This window comes from Rhea americana, unplaced genomic scaffold, assembly GCF_003343005.1.
Source record: "Rhea americana isolate MKP2758 unplaced genomic scaffold, rheAme1 scaffold_66, whole genome shotgun sequence".
NCBI lineage: Eukaryota > Metazoa > Chordata > Aves > Rheiformes > Rheidae > Rhea > Rhea americana.
The window spans coordinates 4,474,001-4,495,578 of NW_028186823.1; the positions used below are offsets into that span (position 1 = coordinate 4,474,001).

The 21,578-nt window shown below is 37.6% G+C and overlaps 1 protein-coding gene across 6 annotated transcripts; it reads right to left on the reverse strand.

Annotated features, from left to right (window-relative positions):
* Nucleotides 1-1,915: 1,915 nt before the first annotated feature.
* On the reverse strand, nt 1,916-21,344 carry LOC146586737 (interleukin-1 receptor type 1-like). Of its 6 annotated transcripts, none has more exons than XR_014897767.1 (13): nt 20,827-21,344; nt 20,090-20,116; nt 16,847-16,916; nt 14,161-14,410; nt 13,506-13,692; nt 12,535-12,697; nt 10,499-10,564; nt 9,747-9,864; nt 7,500-7,648; nt 7,070-7,213; nt 5,495-5,656; nt 3,122-5,037; nt 1,916-2,627 (listed from the first exon to the last, which is right to left on the reverse strand). XR_014897767.1 is itself a non-coding variant. In XM_085320787.1 (13 exons), the coding sequence occupies exons 4-13, from the start codon at nt 16,908-16,910 to the stop codon at nt 4,655-4,657; spliced, it is 1,686 nt and encodes a 561-aa protein (XP_085176913.1). In that variant the 5' UTR covers nt 16,911-16,916; nt 19,554-19,745; nt 20,090-20,116; nt 20,827-21,344; the 3' UTR covers nt 1,916-4,654. The 6 variants fall into 6 exon arrangements, 5 of the variants coding, with proteins under 5 accessions (XP_085176913.1, XP_085176914.1, XP_085176912.1 ...); XM_085320787.1 differs by adding an exon at nt 19,554-19,745 and having other exon boundaries at nt 1,916-5,037; XM_085320788.1 differs by having other exon boundaries at nt 1,916-5,037; nt 21,236-21,344.
* Nucleotides 21,345-21,578: the final 234 nt, after the last annotated feature.

Genomic DNA, 21,578 nt, shown 5'->3' on the forward strand with positions numbered 1-21,578 from the left:
GGAACAATGTGCTTGAAGAGAGGAAAAATACCTTTTAAGGACCACAAAGCAGCCCTTCCCAGCTCTCAGAGAATTTGTATACATTCATGTTACAAACTGAGCAAAAAAGTGTAAAAGATCAAAAATCATCACTACTGATCGGAGAAGAGATGAGGCAGCACTAGGGTGTGTTGCCATGGATAATGCAGGAAGAGGAAGCACTCCCCTAACACACATACTGGTGAGACAAGAGGAAAGACAGAACATACACTTTAAAATATGTCCACAGAAATTGCTTAATTTAGCAGGCTTAATTTAGAAAATCCAATGAGACAGTTTTCAAAATTCCCTTTCTACAACAGCTACTGTTGTGTCCAAAAATGTGAGGGTAAGATCAAATGAGTGAGTGGGGACAAAAAAAACAAATCAGAAAAAGAATTTACATACCTAACTCACCTGATCTGGAACAATTCAAAACCGTCTTGGAACAGAAAATTCAGACTTCGTACCCAACATTACCTACATCATTTTGTGAGCTTTCTAACTTTCTTCGGGCTGAAATGCTGACTCCTGATAGTCACAGTATTTGCCAAACAGAGCTGTAATTCTAATTTAATTCCACAGCAACCTTGATGCCCTCTCAGAAAAAGTTACACATTAGTTGCACTTTATAATTGCTCATTTTTGCTTGTTCCCTAGTAAACACATCTGATCAGATACCTTTTTCAAATACATTTCAATAGGGGAAGTAATCCTAGAGTGGACTGTGGACAAAGTTGGATTGTACTACTTTCTATCTTACTTCTAGTGACTAGTATTTAGTTTGTCTCAATAAATTCATGAAGCCCTGGTTAGTATTAGCATATCTTGAAAGAAAACAAGCATATGCATCAAGTAGCATGCTTTACCTGTATTCTCCTGCTGCCTACATTGAAGTACTAATAAAGTACTGATGTTACTTGTATCTCTTCTGAGCTTAAATGATGTAATATACATGTTCCATAGGGATAAATGCGGATAAACACTTCTCCTTAGCCTAGACTTATATAAAAAAAAATAACTGCATTCCCAGACTGCTTCATCTTCAAGCTAACTGCAGCTACAGAAGGATAGTAGTCAAACCACTATGGCCTCTGAACAAAATACAAGACATATCTAGAAGACAGACTGGGTCTCCTCAGTAGAATCTGAAGAGAACAAAATAAAGGGGAAATGTGAAATCATCTTTATACTCTCTCTCTATATATATATGAAATATATATATTTTATCCTTGTAGGATGCAATACACAGATAACTTAAAGGGAAAAAAAGAAAAAGTCAATCAATCAGAACTGTTCTGTCTAGGGCCACCGTGTAGATTCCACTAGGTTGTGTCAAGTCTGTCTGGGTTTGGGCTTAGAAACCATTCTCTTCRCCATCACATAGTCCATGGATTAATACAGTCACAGATATGTACATTAAAACATGAAGCAGGCCATATCCTTGGAATTAGTTAACATGAAGAAAAGTAGGCTCTGAAAGGGAAATTGAGAAAGGAGGAGGAACATCTCCCAGAAGTAAACAGAATCACTAGACACAGTGGAATTAGAAAACTTGGTAAATTGAGATAAATTAATGGTAAGGCAAAAAAAAGAAGGGCCAAAGCAGAATGCCAAATAAATCAACAGATACAACCCAATAAAAGAAATGCCATATAGTTCTGGTTCAAAAGTAGATGATGTTACATAGAATGCTTTTAATGTAGCTTCCATCTAACATACAAATTCTGTCAGCATAAGCAGACTATAAACTGAAACATATCCACCACACTGTGGTGAAAAAATACTTCTTCCTGTATTATATTACATTTCCTTTTCCTTCTGAAGCTATCAAGTTTCCAGAAGCAAACATTTAGCCAACTAATTAATTTTTTATAAAGAGAAATCTGCACACCTCTCATTATGGAGATTCTTTTATTTGACTGCAAAAAGATGGACTGGTTTTTCTATTTGAGTTGCAAAAAAAAWTTTCCAAGAGAAGAAAGCAGATACAAAATTCAGCTTCAAAATAAACTTTCATGATAAAAAAGGTAAGCACCTTCATATCAAGCTACATTCAAATAATTAGCTAACAATTAACCACAGCAACTGATACCTCTTTCCTATGCCTGTTTTCACCCAAGAAAACTAAAGCAATTAAATAATCATACAAAATTTGGCTGTCTTAGAAAAAAGACTGTCAGGTAGATTAATATTGATTCACATATCTTTATTTGAAGTCTGAGAGTCTACTTTAATGGGAGAATACTTGTCTCCAGTGTTGTTGTACCAAACCTGTGAAAAGAACTATGAAGAAGTTACCAGAAAACATCATAGCACTTTCACAGAAGAAACAGAAAACATGTTTATGTTGCTTTTAGAGTAAACTGTAGTTTTTAARTGTTTTTCTGAGCAATTCTAAGTCTAGATCAGTTACAAAAAATTGACAGTAATGATTATCCAAACTATCCAGATTTTCTGTCTTTTTTAGAAGTTCCAGCCTACATATGATGCATTTCCAAAGAAGAATGGTCCACAGTCTGCTAGGAAAACAGTACTTGATTTGATGAATCTACCTTGATCCCTGTTTTCACGGCAACATCTTCAAAGAAGCCTCCAGTCAGTGGAAGCTGTGGAAAACCAAATTGCTCTGAACCACACAACCAGGCAAGTGGGACACTACCCATAAGGACATATATCTTTACACTCCTGCAAACAAAAATCTCCCATGATATGTTATTGCAAGTCTTTAACTTCAAATGTGCTAAAACTGCCTGGACCTTGCTTTTTCTCCCATCAATATAAATACAGCCTAAGAGTATATTCCACAGCATACACACTTCAGAGAACCAGCTGAACRGGCTTAAGCAATAGATTCCAGCTTGGCAAGTAGGCTCTGACATTATCTTTACTGCCAAGTTAGTTGTTTTTTTACACAAAAAGCAAGTAGAATTCACGTTTACATTCAGATGTCGCTCTTCAAGGCTAGAGAGTGAGAACCCCTGCCATTTCAGACCATCTTGAAAAGTAGCAATTTTTTTTTTTAACCGTAACGCACACAAAACAATGGACTGTGATCTAGAAATACCAAACTACTTCCAGATAGGTTGATATATCCACTTGCCTCTATTTTTTTTCCTTCCACAGGTAGGTAAGATATTGTTTCCTGTCATCAGTTCCTGGTCAGGTTTCAGAACTGGGATACTGAGAAAGCCAGATGTCTCTTCACATCATGGATCTTCACATCATGGATTGTCCAAGCATATCACTAATGCATGTAGGGAAGAAGCTGGGTCTTCCAACATCACCAGGACCCTCCTCACCAACCTCTCTGCCCTGGGAATTTTCTCACCGATCTGACAGCCAAGGTTCTTCACACCTTGGGACACTCTTACTTATACCAAAGCCTGGAAGTCTTCTTCACCATGTTTTCCTAATAGTTTTGTGAATATATGCATTTCCCTAGTCGCAGGCTGGGAAGGATGTTTGTTTTAAGCCAGTGATGTATGTCCACAGTTTCTAAGGGAATTTAGTGATGGAAATAGCATCTTCTGTATGGACCACTTGTGACAACACATGGCAAAGCAAGAGTCTGCAGAAGAGGCACTTTGGGAGTGAGTTCACAGTCCAAAGTCCAAAATACCATGACAAGCTAATGCTAGAGTTGATTGAAAATTTCAGAGTAAAATAATGTTTAAATGAAAAGTGTCCATTCAACAAGCCACTCATTTTATCTCACAGAACCACGCCTGGCTCTTCAGTAGGCTGCCTTATGTTTGGATACCTCATGCTTCCTGAATTCACAATTTTTAGGGCACTGCAGCCAGACTTTCCTGATTTTCCAAATTTGTAGGCTCCCATGTTGTAGATTTTGGGCTTTCAGGATGCCAAACATAGTCCCTTAATGGATCCTCGCTTGTTTTCCTGAGTAGCAGCACAGCCTGGGAAGCTTCCGGTTTGCAAGAAATCTCAAATATTTTCAGTTTCCTGACCATGTCAAGAGACAAAGTTTAGAAACACCCCATTGACCAGATACCGCAGCATTATTTAATAGATGTGCGAAAGGTCGCAGATTCTACTCCATTTGCTTAAAACAGTTAGTAATYAGCTGTTCAGCTGATATACATTTAGTACTTCAAGGAGTTTTAAATATACCTGCTGTATCATGCATTTTCGCACTGCTTCAAATAGCAAGAATGAGGCCTGTTGCCCAAGAGAGAATCTCAAAGCTTGCAAAAGGCACATTCCYGTGGTAATGAGCAAGTCAGATTGTCACAAATGGGCAAGAAGAAGTGGAATGGAATGACTAGAAAAATGCAGATTTTGCAATCAGATTTTTATCAACTGCTGTTTCCATTAAAAAAAAACAAATGGATATAGTGGATATTGCATTTATATGGACAACAGTCTACCACCATCAGCAACATTTATTTCACATATCTGCGTGAGACTAACACAACAAATTTTGTTGCTATCCATAGCCTGAACAGAAATAAAGTTGCCCAGTTTTTGTTTTAAGGTGTAATTTATAGGAGAGGTGGGTAGTTTGTACTCCTCAAGCAAAAAGTCCAGTCTGTAATACACAGAACTTGTGCAGGAAACATACATTTCAGAATTACYTTCTTAGTATTATTAAGCCAAGAACATCTTACTTTCTCTACAGTGGAGAACTGTTCAAAGTTTGTGGCAAAAAATATACCTCAGAATAAGAGACACTTTTTCTGGATGGCATTTGATAGCGTACATTTTTCCAGAATCTTGTATATGCGGAACAAGATTTCTCTGAGAATTCTCCTTTCCATTGGATAGCCCCATGTTTTTGCTTGATGTATCTGATTGATTCTGGCATGCTGGTGTAGTCCTGTATTTTATCCATTTCTATAAGAATCACTTTAATCCCATCACGGATGAGAGCATTATACATAGTTAGTTGTTGTTCAGAGGCATCTTCTAACAGGCAGCAACCAGATGTTTCTGATCCCAGAATAATCATCAGTCTTCTGCTTTGCTTCAGGGTTTCATCAGCAACACTGACCAGAGCTGTAAGTTATGAAAGAATAACCAAAGTCTGCATAGAAACATTACAAATGATGCAAAATATTCTGTAATTTTAAAACTGCAAATATATGGAGGAGTGGCTAGCTCAGAGGATTGGTAAGTCCTTAGACCTCCTAATAGTTATTCATGGTTCAACTCCACTGCATGATATTACTGACAAAAATTGTTTTCCTCAGTCCCCAGGAGCAGATGCCCTTCAAAAAAACCTCAATAACGTAACTAATACTGCTGAATCCTCATTTATTTACATTTAAGAAGAAAGCACTGACCCTTGCAACATCAGTGCCAAATGTTTGGTAAGGAAACATTCTCCCGTCCATTAAAAAATAAACATATATAACTTTATATCTGGTTTCAAAAACTAATTGGATTTTAGTTGTATGTAAAATCTTTTCCTAACCATGAAAGAACATGTAAGAAGACAACAGTTAAAACATACCTTCCCCTGGTAAATCATCCCTTCCTAATATAAAGAGATTATATCCACACTGTCGTTCCAAAACATCAGGTAGTATTCTAAGAACAAAGGTTTCCAGAGGATAGGAGCTGCTGCTTCCATTCCTTTTTGGATACAAGACATACGCATCATATATTTTCCCATCTAAGACAAACAAAAATATTCTATTAGAAAATAAAAAAACAGTAACATGCTTTATTACAAGGTTTAATTTTGGACTATTTAAAAACAGCAATGGGAGGCAGATTCAGCTATCTGATACAGTAATGGCAAGGCACTAAAATAATGTACAAGTCAAAAGCTGAACAGCCACAGAACTCGACCTCTTTTCCCATCATGGGGGAGGAATCTGTCAGCAAGTAAGCTAGATGCAGGACCCTGGGACCTGCAGGAAAGATCCCCCAACCCCAGAGGTGCCAGGACATTAAAAAAGCATGTGTCTTGTGCAGGACTTTCTTTAAAGCCTCTTCTGAAGGACACCGAACAGCAGTTATCTCCACTTTTGCCTATCCAGAGCAGGTGTAAAATGCAACTTTTTCATAATCATTTGTGAGGAGTCAGCTAGGCAGAGAGAGGAAAGGGCCTCAGTAGGGCCTGAGGTTTTAAGAGTTAAAATTGTATAATAAACAGGAACGAAGCAAAGAAAACAAAGTAAAATCATATCTAATTCAACCAGTTAATTTTAGCTGAACAAGTTACAAAGCATAGCATCACTGATTTTTTCATTAAACTTTGTTAATGTTTTCGGGGAACCGAAATTTTAACCAAAAATACATATATATACACTTTATATTGAAATTATTTTTCTGGAAAAACATTTCACACAGCCATGAATAAATGTTAGCTATCCCTATGCAAGTAATCCATCTTCTTTCAAGCTCTAGGRAACTTCAGCCAGTCTAGGTCGGAGGTGCTACCACAGCACTCATAGAGTGATACAGTAATGCTGCACTTATTCCCATTTTTTCACACCTGTCCAATGTATTGTCTAGACCACAGCAATAAAAACACAAAACAGAAATCACAAAATAGAGAACTGGTAGCACTTTTTCTCTTTGGCATATAACTATCATAGTTTGCAAGAATTAGAAGGGTAAATGAGGRTAATGGGTAACAGGTAACAGAGAAGTTACCGAAAAAAATCTCTGAGAAAATGAGAATCTGATTTTCAATAAGAATACTTAATGTAAATTTATAACCACCTAGTCTACAGGATGTAGCTCTGCTGACACCTATTGATCACCATTAGAGTGACCATAATCCACATGCAAAGACACTATTTCACAGAAAAGCAAAGAGCATCATACTAATTTCTTTCTGACCTAKCCTCAACATGACTGCTGTGGGTATCGTGTAGTGTTTACTATCTGAACTATGGCACATATTTCATATATAATGACTAGAAAAAAAAACATAAAAATCTTTCAGAGTTTATCCGAAAATTTCTCTAGAAAATTTCAAATACATTCTATTAAATAACCACAATATTCCTGACAAGCAATGGTAATCAAAAAAAGATGGATGCTTACAGTGTCATACACTGTCATACTTACATACCTTCCTTCCTTACAAAAGCACAACCTGAATTACGATACCAAAGTACAATGTCAATCTTGAAAATCTTGCAGATTATTAAAATAATGACTGTTATAAGCAATAAAGTGATAAGGCCTCCAATCAGCCATCTCCGTAAATCAAGAACTGCACAAAAACATAAGACAAAAATTAAAAAGAAAATGCCAAATTTGTCCAAATTTGATCTTTCAAACAAACGTAACAAAAATTTTTCATTTCCACCTATTATTTTAATAATGATTAATTATAAATACATTACTAAAGTGACTCCTCCCCTATGCACTTGTATGTACATACATACAGCAACTTGTCATCTTTGTGTCATCCAGGTGATATATGAGCATTTGGTACCAAAAACCTTCTCGGGAAGTCAAGTGAAACACAGCTCTCAAAAGTAACAAAAATTCCTTACCCCTTTGTTTCAATATGATATAGGATGCAACCTGCCCAAAGGCATTTGAAGCATGACAGACAAATGGCTGTTCATAATCTTCATCATGCACTTCTGATATTATTAGCTTCACAGTAAGCACGGGGCGTCCATCATGGGAAGTTTCTTCCCTATCCAAAAAATGGCAAGCAGATCAATAAAATCACTGACTTTTCTAAAAGGGTTTCACCACAACTGTTTGACAAAGGTCATTTTTATCTTAATCATGTCTACTACATTTCAGAATAGGTAAGCAGCTGAATTATATGAGGGAAACCCAGACAGCAGTTGGGCCTCTTATGGACATTCAGCACACACATCAGAAATCATCATGATGTAAACTTATATGAAGCTGTGTTTCCCCATACGCAAGTTAAACCAAGTTAAGATACTTTTCTAATACAAACTATACTTATAGGAGGCCTTAACATCACAAAAAAAAGCTTAGAAGAAAAACAGCTGTATTTAGCTTCTCATCCCCTGTAAAAGTATTTGGAGAGTCCCAGCACTTAGTGGAAAAAAAAAATTCCACAATGTGAAATGACATAAAAGGAGGCCTTAGTACTAGAGCCCCATCTTGTGGTAAGCAGCTCTGGGAGAGGGAGGACACCAAAGATGACCCACACCCCAAAACAATTCTCCAAGAGATTCCAGCTTTTGGCAATGGTGTCTAAACCTCCATTTCACCCCATGGATCAGAACACACTCAAAAGAGCTAATGAGTACTAAGGGTTGAGCAGCGCTTTGAAGACACCCAAGTTACTCCCCATACATTGTCCAAAGGCACAAAAATGACAATTATGCTGCACATTCAGTCAGTCATACATACCATCCCGTGAGACTAGAGGAATGTTATTTTATAGTAACTATATAAATAATATTTTAATCACCGGCGAAGTGAGGAATACCTCACTTTATTATATTCATAAGGGTCATATATAGGACCACATAAATGAGTTTCGCAGCAAAAGGTTGCAAGCGTTAGAACGTTAAGGAATCAATGATTCACTATCATTAATACAAATGACTGGATCCAGAGAATATTATCTTTCAAAGACAACCATTTAAGAGGTAGGAGATCTCAAAACTGACATCATCATCATGACACCAATTTAGAGACCGCATGTCTCTGCATTATGGCCCAATCTTTAATGACATTATAATGATTACTCTGCWATAGGCCTGTCTCTTGGTGAGCGCTAACAAAACTCAGCATTTGTCTCCCTCCTTTTATATGATGAGCACCTTCGCTTATTTATTTCTCACAACCATAATCTTWCTTTGAAGATATCATTCTCATTTCTTAATCAGTTTCTCCCTCATATTCAGTGCCTGAGAGTTTATAAACAAAGATTTTTTTTTTCCTCACAAGCATCACTGTGAAATGAGGGCTGACAAATAAACCCTTCAATTTTTAATTCCCAAACTGTCATACTTAAGAAATTTTTCAGACTACCTTCTGTCCCAATTTCAGTTATCTTTTCCAAGCCAGGTCTATTTTCTTGCCTCCTAACTCCATTTAACATGCCTTTCATCCTCACCTTGTCTCCTGGTTGCCCTTTTCATGCTTTACTCAGTGTCAACCTCAGCTTCCCTCCCAATTCCCAACTTATCATGGGAAATTTATCTCCCTTTCCTCCTCTCATCCCACTGAGTTTCAGCACAAATGTCATCATGAGAATTTTCCATTAGCAATTCCTCTGATCTCAATTTTCCTTCCCCAGCTCAAAGCTCTTTAACCCAAAAGTTTCAATTTCTCCTCTAAAGCACAGGTTCCACCTCTCACAACCTTTAGAGAGGCAGATGCGAGAGGAAACTGGAGAATACAGAAAAGAGTCTGGACTTCGAGTGCCAGGACATGCCTGGATCAATTGAAAGTGGTCTCTACTAGGCCAGAGCTTGTGTAGTAAAAGCTATTAAAACTATGAGACTCTCAGTCTTTACAGAACACAGATCAGAAATCAAGATGGATTTTTACAACAACCGTAAAGAGTACAACCCCACATAAAGCCCATATGCCCACTATGTTTCAAGCTCCTACTGCAAAGCAGAAAGTGAATTGGAGGAGGCAAGCATTAGAGTTCTTAAAAATAAAAAAAWAAYAATAAAAAAAGAAAAAAATAAAAAAGCTATTTAAGTAGAAAATGTTACTAAATACTTTCACGTCAAAAGCAGAAAGTTCCACTTTGGTTGCTAAGCCAGTATTTTCTGATCTGAAAATATACTTACTCATAGGCCTTTGCAAAAATTCTGCTCATATAGACATCAATATACAYATCGTTGCTTGTCCAAAACACCTCATATCCAGCAGCACCTGTTGCATTGCAATCCACTGTAACCTGTGAGCCTATAAAATTGTATTATAAAGTGAAAAGTTAATTTCTATATTYGAGTTAAAGGCCACAAAACCCTGTTCACAGAACCCCATACTGACCAGCTAAGGATGGAGAATGATGGGACAGCATCAGCTGCTTTGTGTATGATGTCTTTTTCCTCCCACTACCTTTCGGATAAGTTCCTCTAACAGAGATCTATACATTCAGTGATCAATGAGAGGTTCAAAAAGAGACTAACAGGAGCAGAAGAAGCTAAATCCAGGAGGATGTCCCCCCTTTCTGTGGCATCACTTTCCCTGCAGATTCAAAGATGTGTATGTTTCAGAATCTCTTCCAGAGGTTATACAGAAGCCACCTTATGGCAATGGAAACCAATGGAGGTGAAAGTGAATCTTGTGGTTTCCCTGTAATTTCGTTTACATTTGGGAAATTCTCCTGCATGTTTCCTAGGCTTTTGGAAGTCACATCCCTTGTCTCTTTTAACTCTCTTCCCCCAAACAGTCCTCTTCCATGATGTCAACATATAGGAGAAACTGAGACAGTCACTGACCTATTTTGGTCAAAAAAAATGCAGAAGGTGGCACTCCACTTCAGCAAAAATTCTCCACTAGGATACAAAATCATATTACAGAGAAAATTACTTACCAAGTTCCACTTCAATGGAGTTGTTTCTTGGATAAGATATTTCTGGAGGCATTTTTGGTGGGCTCACTAACCAAAAGAAAGAAAATTCTTTTCAGAAACCTGGGGCAGCTGCAGCCTGTCTTAAGTTCTACAATCCAACAGCAACCTGAAAAGACCGGTCCTACAGACATGACTGTCAGCAATTTTAYAACAGACATCATTCAATGCTCAAAATACTGTATTTCAGATAATTTTGTTACTTCTGATGATAAATATTTGTCTCTCCACCTCTTCCAAAATGGAGTGTTACTAATCTCTACACATTGATGGTGGACTAGTTGTCCCATGGGATAAAAATCATGTAATATTATATGCACAGCTGCTGGGTCAGGCATGGGTAAACACCTACAGTATTACTCATCTCTCTAGAGCCTGGCTAGCCTGTCACTCAGCACCCCATAGATACAACCTGGAGAGAAATACTTTCAGAGTGCAATTCATCTATTTCTGATTTATTATTATAAAGAGGAAATCCAATTTCTATAATCTAGTTAAAGGCCTTACACATGTATAAAGCAGTACAAAATTAATRGCCTATTTGGGATGTTTATATCAGGACTGGATATATCACACCCTGAAATGCTTATTTTTCTCTACAGGCTACAAAAGAAGATTAATCAACAGATGGAGATCTAGACATCTAAATTGCAAATGAATCAGTAAGACTAAATAAATTCTGACTTGGATCTCGCACTCAACATATGCATCATTTCCAGTGAACTCAGGTGGCTGTAGGACATTTTAGAACATTTCCTGATCAAGTATTCAAAGTTCAGGGAAGTTCCTCCATGAGCACAAATAAATAAAAAGAAATTATAAGCATCCTGTTAAAATCCTCCAGTGAACCATACAGGATTGCTCCAGAYGTGTCCTTCCCTTTCCCTTCCAAAAAGTGTGCCCACACTACTGCTTGCATCCAAAATCACCCATTTTAGTGTAGACTTGCTCAGTCTTGCTTTAAAAACAACTGAGCTGCTTTCAGTCATTTATGACATAGGACTAACATGATTTGTTTTGACTGAGTAGCAAGGGCTGACATCACATTAAGGACGAAGTTCTAGAGACAGATTTTAAGACCTGAATGACCAATTCATCTAGTCTGACCTTGTTACTCATACTTTGTGTATCCACATCACATATATTATACATATCCTTACCAGATATAAATGTACTTGCATATGAAGTTGTGCATGTAAATGCACATGTACATGTGCATCTGTATCTATATTATATATATACACAAACTCAGCGCGCACACACACGCACACACACAAACTGAATGAGAATACAATCTGTAAGTAGACCTGAATCTGCTAGAATGTAGAAACAGTACTAGCATTTCATACCTTGATACCACATAGTCCTTTCAGTAATCCAGTATCAATCTCATAATGCTGTGCTAGCAAAGGAGTTCACATTTTTACAGTTAGGCCTTCTTTTATTTTKTGGTTTTGCAGTTGTGCTGGTGGCCCCCTGACAGAAATCAGAGTCTAGTGAGCTAGATACCTAATACTAGAAATCAGCAGTTCTTGTGATGAAGAGCTTAAAACTAAAGAGACAAACGTTTGAAGGAAACAGATTGCACATACAAAGCCATGACAGTGTTACAGTTCGAACTGGGGTTTTTTGGTTGTTCTTGTAACAAGGRGATGATGCAAGAGAGAAGCAAGACAGGCAAGACAGAGAGGGCRCAGCTGCAGCAGAAAGCACTATGCCTACCAAGCCTGGTAGGGCCCCTTTTTAGGGACCCCTGCAGCTGGCCCAGGCAGCACAGCTCTGACATGCTCCAGCACAGAACAAGGGAAMTAGTCTTCAACACAGTGGTAGCAACAAATTAAAATATGCAAGTTCTCAGCCAGCATTTCTTTCCCTCATATATACAAACATACAGCTCTAAATGTTCCTATCCACAAATTTGGTTTTTAGCTGTCACTAGAAATCTAGGTATTTGGAGAGTCATTGGTATGAACAGAACAGCAGTGAAGGTACTTACTTACCTTCCACATTTAGACTGATGTCTCGTGAAATGTTGTATTGTTTTCCATTGTAGGTATATGATGTTTCGCATGTATAGTTTCCTTTATCATGTAAAGTTACATTGAAAATGACAAGATCACTGTTTAAGGAGGAAAACCTTTTCCCTTCCAGTAGCTGACAATCCTAAATGTGTGTAGAGAACTCCGTTAATTCAAATCACCATCTCTCTCCAAGGCTTTTCTCTCTTCAAGGCAATCTGAATTTTCAAGGAACCACAACACAGAGATGGAGGCTTGCGAAGGCTGGCAGCAGGGGGCACATGAAAGAGAAATGGGACTAAAGCAAAACATTTCATTTTGGCCTTCCAATTTTTGATTCATAGACACTCTAGTTCATTTCCTATAGAAAACAACTTACAATATTCAAGACAGAAATGAGGAAGTGTGATGTAACAGTCAGGATTTGTAAAAGTATTCATTAATGAAGACTCCTTTAATAATTAGACTTCATGTTTCAAAGTACTTAAGCACTCATTGTAGTATATAGACTACAAGGCTAAGAAGTAGATACATTGCTGAAGGCACTACATTCTTATAAAAGAAAGAATCTTTAAATAAGCAAGAATTGTATTAAATGGCATTTATTTAATGGAACAATATTGAACACATAACGGATATAGAATGACATACTAAACCCATTTCTGCACAAGAGTCAGGACAGTTACAGTTTCACTGGCAGGTAAAAACATGCCACCTGCTAGATACATGGTTCAATATCTCCTACATCTGGCTGAATTTCTACCCCATTGTTCAAAAGCCAGGATACACCTTTAAAAATAAAAGTCTCAATTTGTTCCTTCCTCCAATTTGTCTTTAAAACATTTTTGTCAAATTTAAAATAAATCCAGTTTTTCTACTACAATTCATGAACATCAATGATTTGTATTTTATGTAACAGACAGTTATGATGGTACAAAATGCATCATTCTCACCTTATACCAACGAACAGGTAGCATATTCTTCTCATTCCTGAAATAATCCAAGTGTGGACAGACAACCCTTGCAGATGATAGTGTGAATATCACCTCCTCTACAGCAAATTTTTCATTTAAGCATAAACTGTCAACCCTCTCAAACACTGTTACTTTTGTATACATTTTTCTGCAGCTTGTCAAATTCCTGCAATTAATATAACATAACTGAATTAAGCTACTTGCCATATCTTCCAAACAGAAACTATATAGTACTCTTTTYGGAGAAGAGAGGACCAGAAGTCTACCATTTCTCTAATAGATTTACTTTTACCTAAGCACTCTAAATGCAGGAGCTGGAAGTATTCTGATCATTGTTTCTACAATATTTAAGTTTCTTTTATAGCTCCCTTAGCCTCCAAAGGTTCATCTCCCTTTACAGCTATCGGTCTACTGCTCTGCACTCCCCTCACTTATTCCCCCAGAATCCTCTCTCTACAGTGACTTCAGAGAACCTAAGGAAAACTAGACTCCTACATTCCCTAACCTATAGTTTCTGTGAACATTCCCTCTCCTTTAATTAGTATATCCCTTAGCCCAAAAATTCTACTTGCTTTCTAAAAGTTTTTTCCTTTGCAATTCACTTCAGTAGTAATGTAATTCTTTTAAACTTCACCTTATGACACATTCATAATCTCCAGAATCTTCTAACATTGCAGGGAGAAACCAAATTAAACTCTTCTGCTGATGAATTCTAGAAAGTTTGTCTCTAGGCACAGACGTCTGGTTACCAACTTTATACCATGTTAAATTGTAGTCTCCACTTTTAAAATTCAAGCTCTTTTCCAGAGAACATTCAATAGCGAGAGGCTGCCCAGCAGGCACAAGACTGTGCCTCAACGCCACATCATAGGCTCCACATTTCTCTAAAGGAAAACATTAAAGAAAACCTCAGATAYTGTGAAAGAATATATTTAACTCATTCCTTGACTACATTTACAAAGTTCCTTCAGTTTCCACCTTTATTCTTAAATCAGTTACTAAAAAAAAAGAATTACAGTTCCTTGTCTTGACTTGATGGTATCACTCAATTACATGTATAGCTACATTATTGGAATAAAATGCTATTTTTGAATGCAAACTTTAAACTGCAGCAGAATCTCTTCATTTGCAGCACACTGTCATTTGTACTCTAATAGCATCTGAATTAAAATGTGTCTGAATCACTCCAGCCTGTTTCCTCTGCATGCACACAAATACACATATGCACACACAAATTTCACTTTATTTGCCTTTGTTAACTTTTCTTCTTAACTGTAGCCAAGACACATGTCTTCAAGACATAGTATTCTTTCAATGCCAAAATGTTCAAAGTGGACACTGAAGTTGTAGTTGCACAAATCTCAAATATCCCACATTTTGTGAGCATTTAGAGTGGAATTATTACAAGCACTTACCCATGAGCTCATTTTCTTCACAGTGGACCCAACGAGCTTCATACAGGAAGATAGTTAGCAACACTGTGAGCACTTAAAAGGGACTTTGGATATCAATTTTGCGTAACAGGGTCACATTCCAGAGTTAGTATTCTATTTATCTAAAATTCCTCCTTTCATTAAAATATAAGATCAGCCACACAGTGTCATATATGTGTCTGTATAGCCCAAATTTCTGTCTCAGAAAACAACCAGTGGCAGATGCACAAGAAAAGAAAATAAGGACAGGTAAAGTAAGAATAGTGCTATGCTTGTTTCCTTTTCTCCCTCTCACGTTCTGCATGAAAAAGCTATTCATTGCCTTTTATCAYTTCTCTGGCTATTAGGTATTTCTTGCTAAGGGAAACGGCAAACATTCCCGTATATGCTAAATGACATTCATAACTTGATAGACCTCCATCAGATCTTGCCTCAGTCATCTCTTTTCTTTACCCCAGCCCCCAATCATTTAATGACTTCCCATACGGAAGCTATTCCATATCAGCCAACACTGTCTCTCATCTCTTTACCTTTTCTAATATAATTTTTCTGAGATTGACTGACCAGAATTGCAGAATTCAAGATGCACATTCACCATGAAGCTTTCTATTTTCTGTTTGATTCCCTTCTCAATAATTTTTGTTTGCCTTTTTGCTCACCAAAGACAGAGCTAATGCTTCCAGAGAACACTCAGAGTTGTCAAAACAGCATTTTTCCCAAGTGGCTCTAACTAACTTAATGCTCACGCTACTTAAATAAAGTATGCATGTTTGTGCTATATGTGTATGTTCCTCCCATGACCCTCTACTCACTAACATTCTATTACCAAATCATTCAATACCTAGAAATCCTCTTCATAGTCAGTATTAGTTCTGACCACCAGGGATAACTTTATATTATCCACAGATCTCACCACCTCACTATAAATACCTCCACATTACTTATCGAAACACTCAATTGTTCAGATGCCAGTGCTGATTGCCCCACAACTTTGACAGATATGAAATGATGACCAATACATATCTTCTGTAGCCACAGGAACTGATACAGCTCTTTTCTGCTGCTACGTCCCAACACTCTAAAGCAGCATCATGTTTTACTTACTTCTTTTCTTAGTTTTTTTGAAATCCCTCCTCACCTGCCCATGTCCTCCATTATTTTCAAGGAGTGGGCAAGAATTATAAGACACATTCATAACCAAGCCGACAATGGAACTGTCTACTGTTATTTGGGCAGCCAAATAATGTAAATATCTTTTTGCTTTATTACTCCAAACAGACTATTCAATTGGTCAGTGAGCCTTGGAGCTTGCCCATTCACAGGCAAAAAGAAACAAACAAACAAAAAAAAGAAACAAACAAAAAAATCCAACAGAATGTCTTGCTAGAAACCCAGGGAATGGAAATTCATGGAGTTTTGCTTTTAACAATCTGGCACAGTTGCAAGATTCTAGATACAATGACAAGATTATGACAGCTCATTTAGACCATTTGAAATGTTTTAAATGTGAACTACTAGAATTGTTGGTTGACAGCTGAAGGGCAGAAACAAACAGTTGTAACTAAGTTGCCTAGTAATTTTACAAAAATCTCGATAAAGTAGCTTGCAATGTTAATTATCAAATCAGTGAATTTTCCCATATGAAAAAAAATCATGAGGATATATTCTRTGAAGTTAAAATTACAAATCAGTTCATAAGATAATCAGAACACAAAACACTCCAAATTGTATGTTCCAGAGGTTCCTGCTTTTAAGATTGTTTAAAAAAAAACTCATTGGCATGCACGTGGATTTGACTTTTACACTGATTTTCACAAAAAATTATTATTACTTGTGCAAAAAAATAAGCTTTGGAAAAAGATCCTCCATAGCCACCAATAATCTTACCTGCTATGATTAAAGACAGAAATGCTGTTATGATATTGCATGAAAACAATGTTTTTGCTGTCATGTTTCCCTGCAGAAAAGAGGGGAAAAAAATTCAATCGTTGGTTTCCTGTAAAAACTTTCACAATTGAAAGTCAGCTTTGCATTATACAGTTTCTGTTACAACAGAAACTTTGTAACAACCATATGTTTCTTATAGAGAGATTTCAACAAACTTCATGTGTTTGTAGCCTACTAAAAGGAACTATCTACCTCCCGGGAAAATACAATCATCTCTAGGATTAAAAGGCAATAGTTACGTGGCAATCTCACTACAAAACGTTTGGTTTTTCGTATGAAGGAAAGTGAAGACTAACTTTTTAACACAAAGCAGGACTACACATAAGAACATCCATGCCAGAGAGATCAGAGGTCCCTCTAAACCAACTTCCCATCTCAAAATGTGGTCAATAGAAGAAGACTTGGGAAAAAAAAAAGTGGACAAGAGCAAGAATACAGTGACATTCCCCCAGCATGGGAATGTCCCCCTCCCCCCGCCCCAGATTCCATAAATTTATTATTTAAGGTCTTTTTATGCCAGCATTAGTCTATCATATTTGACAGCCCCCAGCAGATTCTTTCCCATGAATTTGTCCAATACTCTTTGAATCCATAGAAACATCCTGTAGCAAAGAGATCTAAAGTTTAAATATTGTCACAGAAAATAATTATCTTTGGCTTGTTTTGAGTCTGCAACCTGCTAGTTTTACTTGACAGCCCCTAATAATGATATCATGAAAGAAAATGAACTAACACTTCCTCTTTATCTTGAGTYTAGTACTCAAGATTTTTATGGGTCTCCGGCATACTCCTCCTCAGTTTTTGCTTTTCCAAGCTGCAGTCTTAGACTCTTTAACTGTCCTATCCGTGGAACTTGATTTTATATTTGCAGTCATCTTTGCCACCCTCTTCTGCACCTTCTCCAGTACATTACAACTTTCTGAGGTACAGAGGGGAAGCCAGAGCATTATAAATTTATAAACTGGAAAACTGATGTTTTCTGGTTTATTTTCTAATAATTTTGTAAAAAATTTCTAACATTTTATTTTCTCTTGTAGCACCACTGGTTACTGAGCTGATATTTCACAGGTCTGTGTAATAAAACCCCAAGATCTTATCTTACCAAGACTGGGTAAACCCAGTTAGTCCCTGTGCACATGAAGTTATGATTTTGCTAATATGCTCTCATTTTAAAATTTCTTTACGTTTATTCACATCAAATTTCTTCTGCAGTCAGTACCAAGTCGTTCACTGTCATAAGATCCTCCTGCGACTCCTTGCAAGTAACACCTCTATGTTCTATTCTGAACAACTTCCTATTATCGGCAAATTCTGCACTGCAACAGTCACACACATCTCTTCCATATCATTAAGAAATATGCTGAGCAGAAGAGATTCCTTTGGGAATGTTCCTAGTGATCTTTATCCACCTCAAACACTGAACATTTAGGTTTTAGCTACTTATCTATACATGTAAGACTAAATATCTCGTGACARTCTGGTTTCCTTGAAAGCCCCTACTGAATGCCTTTTGGATGTTAAGACACCATCCTTCCCTTAACCAATGTGTTTATTCACACCTTCCATTTATTAAAGTCACTGTTGACTCCTTCCATATATAGTTTATCCACACTTCTGCTAGTTCCATTCTTTACATCATTTTCCACCTGTCAGGCTACTGCATATACCAGGATCACTGGTCTGCACGTTCCTTATGCCTTTATTACCAGTTCAACTATTTCAGTCTTGAGCTCCTTTAGAGCACGAGACTGAGTACCAATCAGTCCTGGTAATTTGTTACTGATCAATTGTTTTATAATTGTCTGTTAATGACATTTCAATTTGAGACAGATCCTGCCATGGAAAATTTCCATAAGGAAACACTCTGGCACTAAAATTCACTGTCCTCCAAGATGCAAAAGAAATTGTTTTTTTCCCTGCAATGTTCTTATGTTCCCATAGCTCTCCTATGGAGTATGGGAAGATAAACTATCCCCTTTTTTATACCTCAATCATCTATTGGCCCTCAGGACTGCTTCTTAAGCCTAATATGTTTGAAGAAAGTTGTATGCCTGCCTTACTGCCTTTTTTTTTTTCTTTAGCATACTGCAGTTTATACTGGATTACAAAAAGAAAAATACAATTCCTTAAACTGGAAAACAAATAGGAGGACCCCATCCTGTTGTGAAGAATCTTTAGCTGATCACCAATTTATACTACAAACAAAGATGGCACTTCTGGTGGCAGCGTTACTTCACCAAACTGACTCAGAAGTGTGCCACGCATTGAGTCATCAGCACTGCTTCTTACAGTGTCTGCTTGCTTCCTTCTACCCCTTCTCTTCCCTCCTCCCTTATTGCAAATTTCCGTTCTAACTACCAGGCATGTCTTTTCTTGTGCAGCTGTACAAAGGAATGAGTCCCTGCAAAAATGTTGAGCACAAAAAGAAACGTACCAAGCTTTTAATCTCAGAGGAGGAGGTAGTTATGTGTGTTTGCATAAAAGACCCAACTTTCTTCCCTAAATGCAGAGAACACAAATTCTCTAGACTCCAGTTTTAAGGAAAATGATGGCAAAAAGAAAAAGGGAAATGGGATTCTTAATTTGATCAGGTCTTTTCTTTGTAACKTCTCCAATTTTTTAAAGGTCTCTTTCATTATATTATTACCTTATTCTATTGCTCTGTCTCATATGTGCTTTCTCAAGCAAATTTTGGCGCCTACCAGCAGATCCAGAAAAAATGGAAGAGTAGTATTTTGCCATGTTATGATAAAACAGTCTTCCTGAATCTCGTTTCTCTAGAAATCCAATGATCTAACCATTTAAAACTTCTGCTTGTCCTGTTGCCAACATGGAAGAGCTGCAAATATAAAAAATAAAAAATAGCCCCATGTAAAGCMATATGCATGCCTCTTGCTTCTGACCTTTCTGAAGAAAAACCTTCCTTTTATGTGAARGGTATACCCTCTAGCAAAATTAGGCTCTGCACTGTGGATGTGATCACATAATTCATGATGAAGTTAATAAAGCTGTGACTGMACAGTCAAATGTAAATGTATTTCCATTCCACCATGATAAAGAGCTAAATTTCTCCCTTTTGTTAGTAATTTTTCCACCTCTTAGCCTGCAATCGACTTTACTACTCAGGACAGCAAAATTCATCTTTACCAAATTTTCCAAAGGGGTAAAAAAAATTCTTTGTACCTGAGTCCATGTCCATAAAGTTCCAACCTGGAAAGAAATATTTTCATCAATTWAAAAAAAAAAAGTTTCTGAAAGAGAAGGTCTTCACTTATACAGTCATCTGAATTACAGAATCCATCATGATTCATAGTAAAACATAATTTATGTCAAATTGTGTTCGAATTGATACCATCATGTTTTCCTCCGCTCTTTAATACTTTCAAAGTAGCTCTACTCAATAAAAAGAATACTAGTCTCATCAGAATTTTGAAGRGTCATGGCTTTCAGTAATTTCTGCATACTTACAGCACAGTTCTTTGAATGCCTCATAATCAAACATACGGATTGATTAAAACATGAACAAGTCCTGTTCTCAAATTTGAAAAGAACTAATAGAAAATGAGAGTATGACACTATTCATTTTAAATCAGCCCATAAATATTTTGAATCAGAAACAAAGAAATATATATTACCTTAACCACTTCTATTAACTGTAAGGTATACTATGATCCATCGTGAGAACTTAAGCTCTCACTTCTGATACAGAAAAATGTTTGTAACGAATATACATTTCTTACATGTTTATGTCTATTTAACTGGCACTGAAGAGCTGGGTTAGCTCATGCATTCAGATACAATTACAGAACTAAGACGCGCATTATTGATCTAGCTTTAGCTATTTTTCCATGAATCACTGACACTGCTTATCAGATAAAGGAGCAAAACATTTCTCAGAATCCTTYGTTTTAAGTTCTTACCCATTCCTTGAAACATTCACTTGAATACGATTATCACTTCTCAACACCACAGGAACAGCGTAACTGAGTTGCCAGYCCCGTACCTGCACATTAACTAAACTCACAGCCCTGCGACACATGCCAAAAGTGGTTATGTTCTTGGAAGATTCATGAGACCCAGAAGTCCAGATTTAAATTCATTTTAAAAGCACTTGCATAAATTCTCTCAGAAACTGAGTCATATCAAAACACGTATTACTTGCCAAGGAAAATGGTGACCTTTTACAAAACATTTCACTCAAAATTGCAAGCTGTTTTCAGCTCTCAGTTTACCCAAGGGACAGCACTCTGGTCTGACCCCCTTTCCCCACCCTGCGCCCTCCTAAAACAGGACACCGAAACAAAATTAGGATCATTAGTGCATCTCTACCGATTTCCGCAGAGGGAAAGCTCGACTGTCCCAAATCGGCTAACAGACGCGTTACGCGACTGACAAAAGCGCTTGAATTCTATTTCGCCGCGGGCATTTACGCTCCCACCGCAGCCGGCCGCCCCGGGATGGCGGGCGGCGCTGCCCCGCCAGCTCCAGGCAGCCGTTGAGCGCCTCCCGCGTACCTCGGCGGGGGATGGGGGTGCCCCGCAGGTGCGGGGGCGCGCGGCGGCACCGCCACGGCCGTTACCCCTGCGCGGGGAGGCCCTCGCGCGGCGCCCCGCCCGCCCGCTCTCCCCCCCCGCAGCCGGGCCGGCAGGCCGGGCTCGCTCCGAGGGGAAAC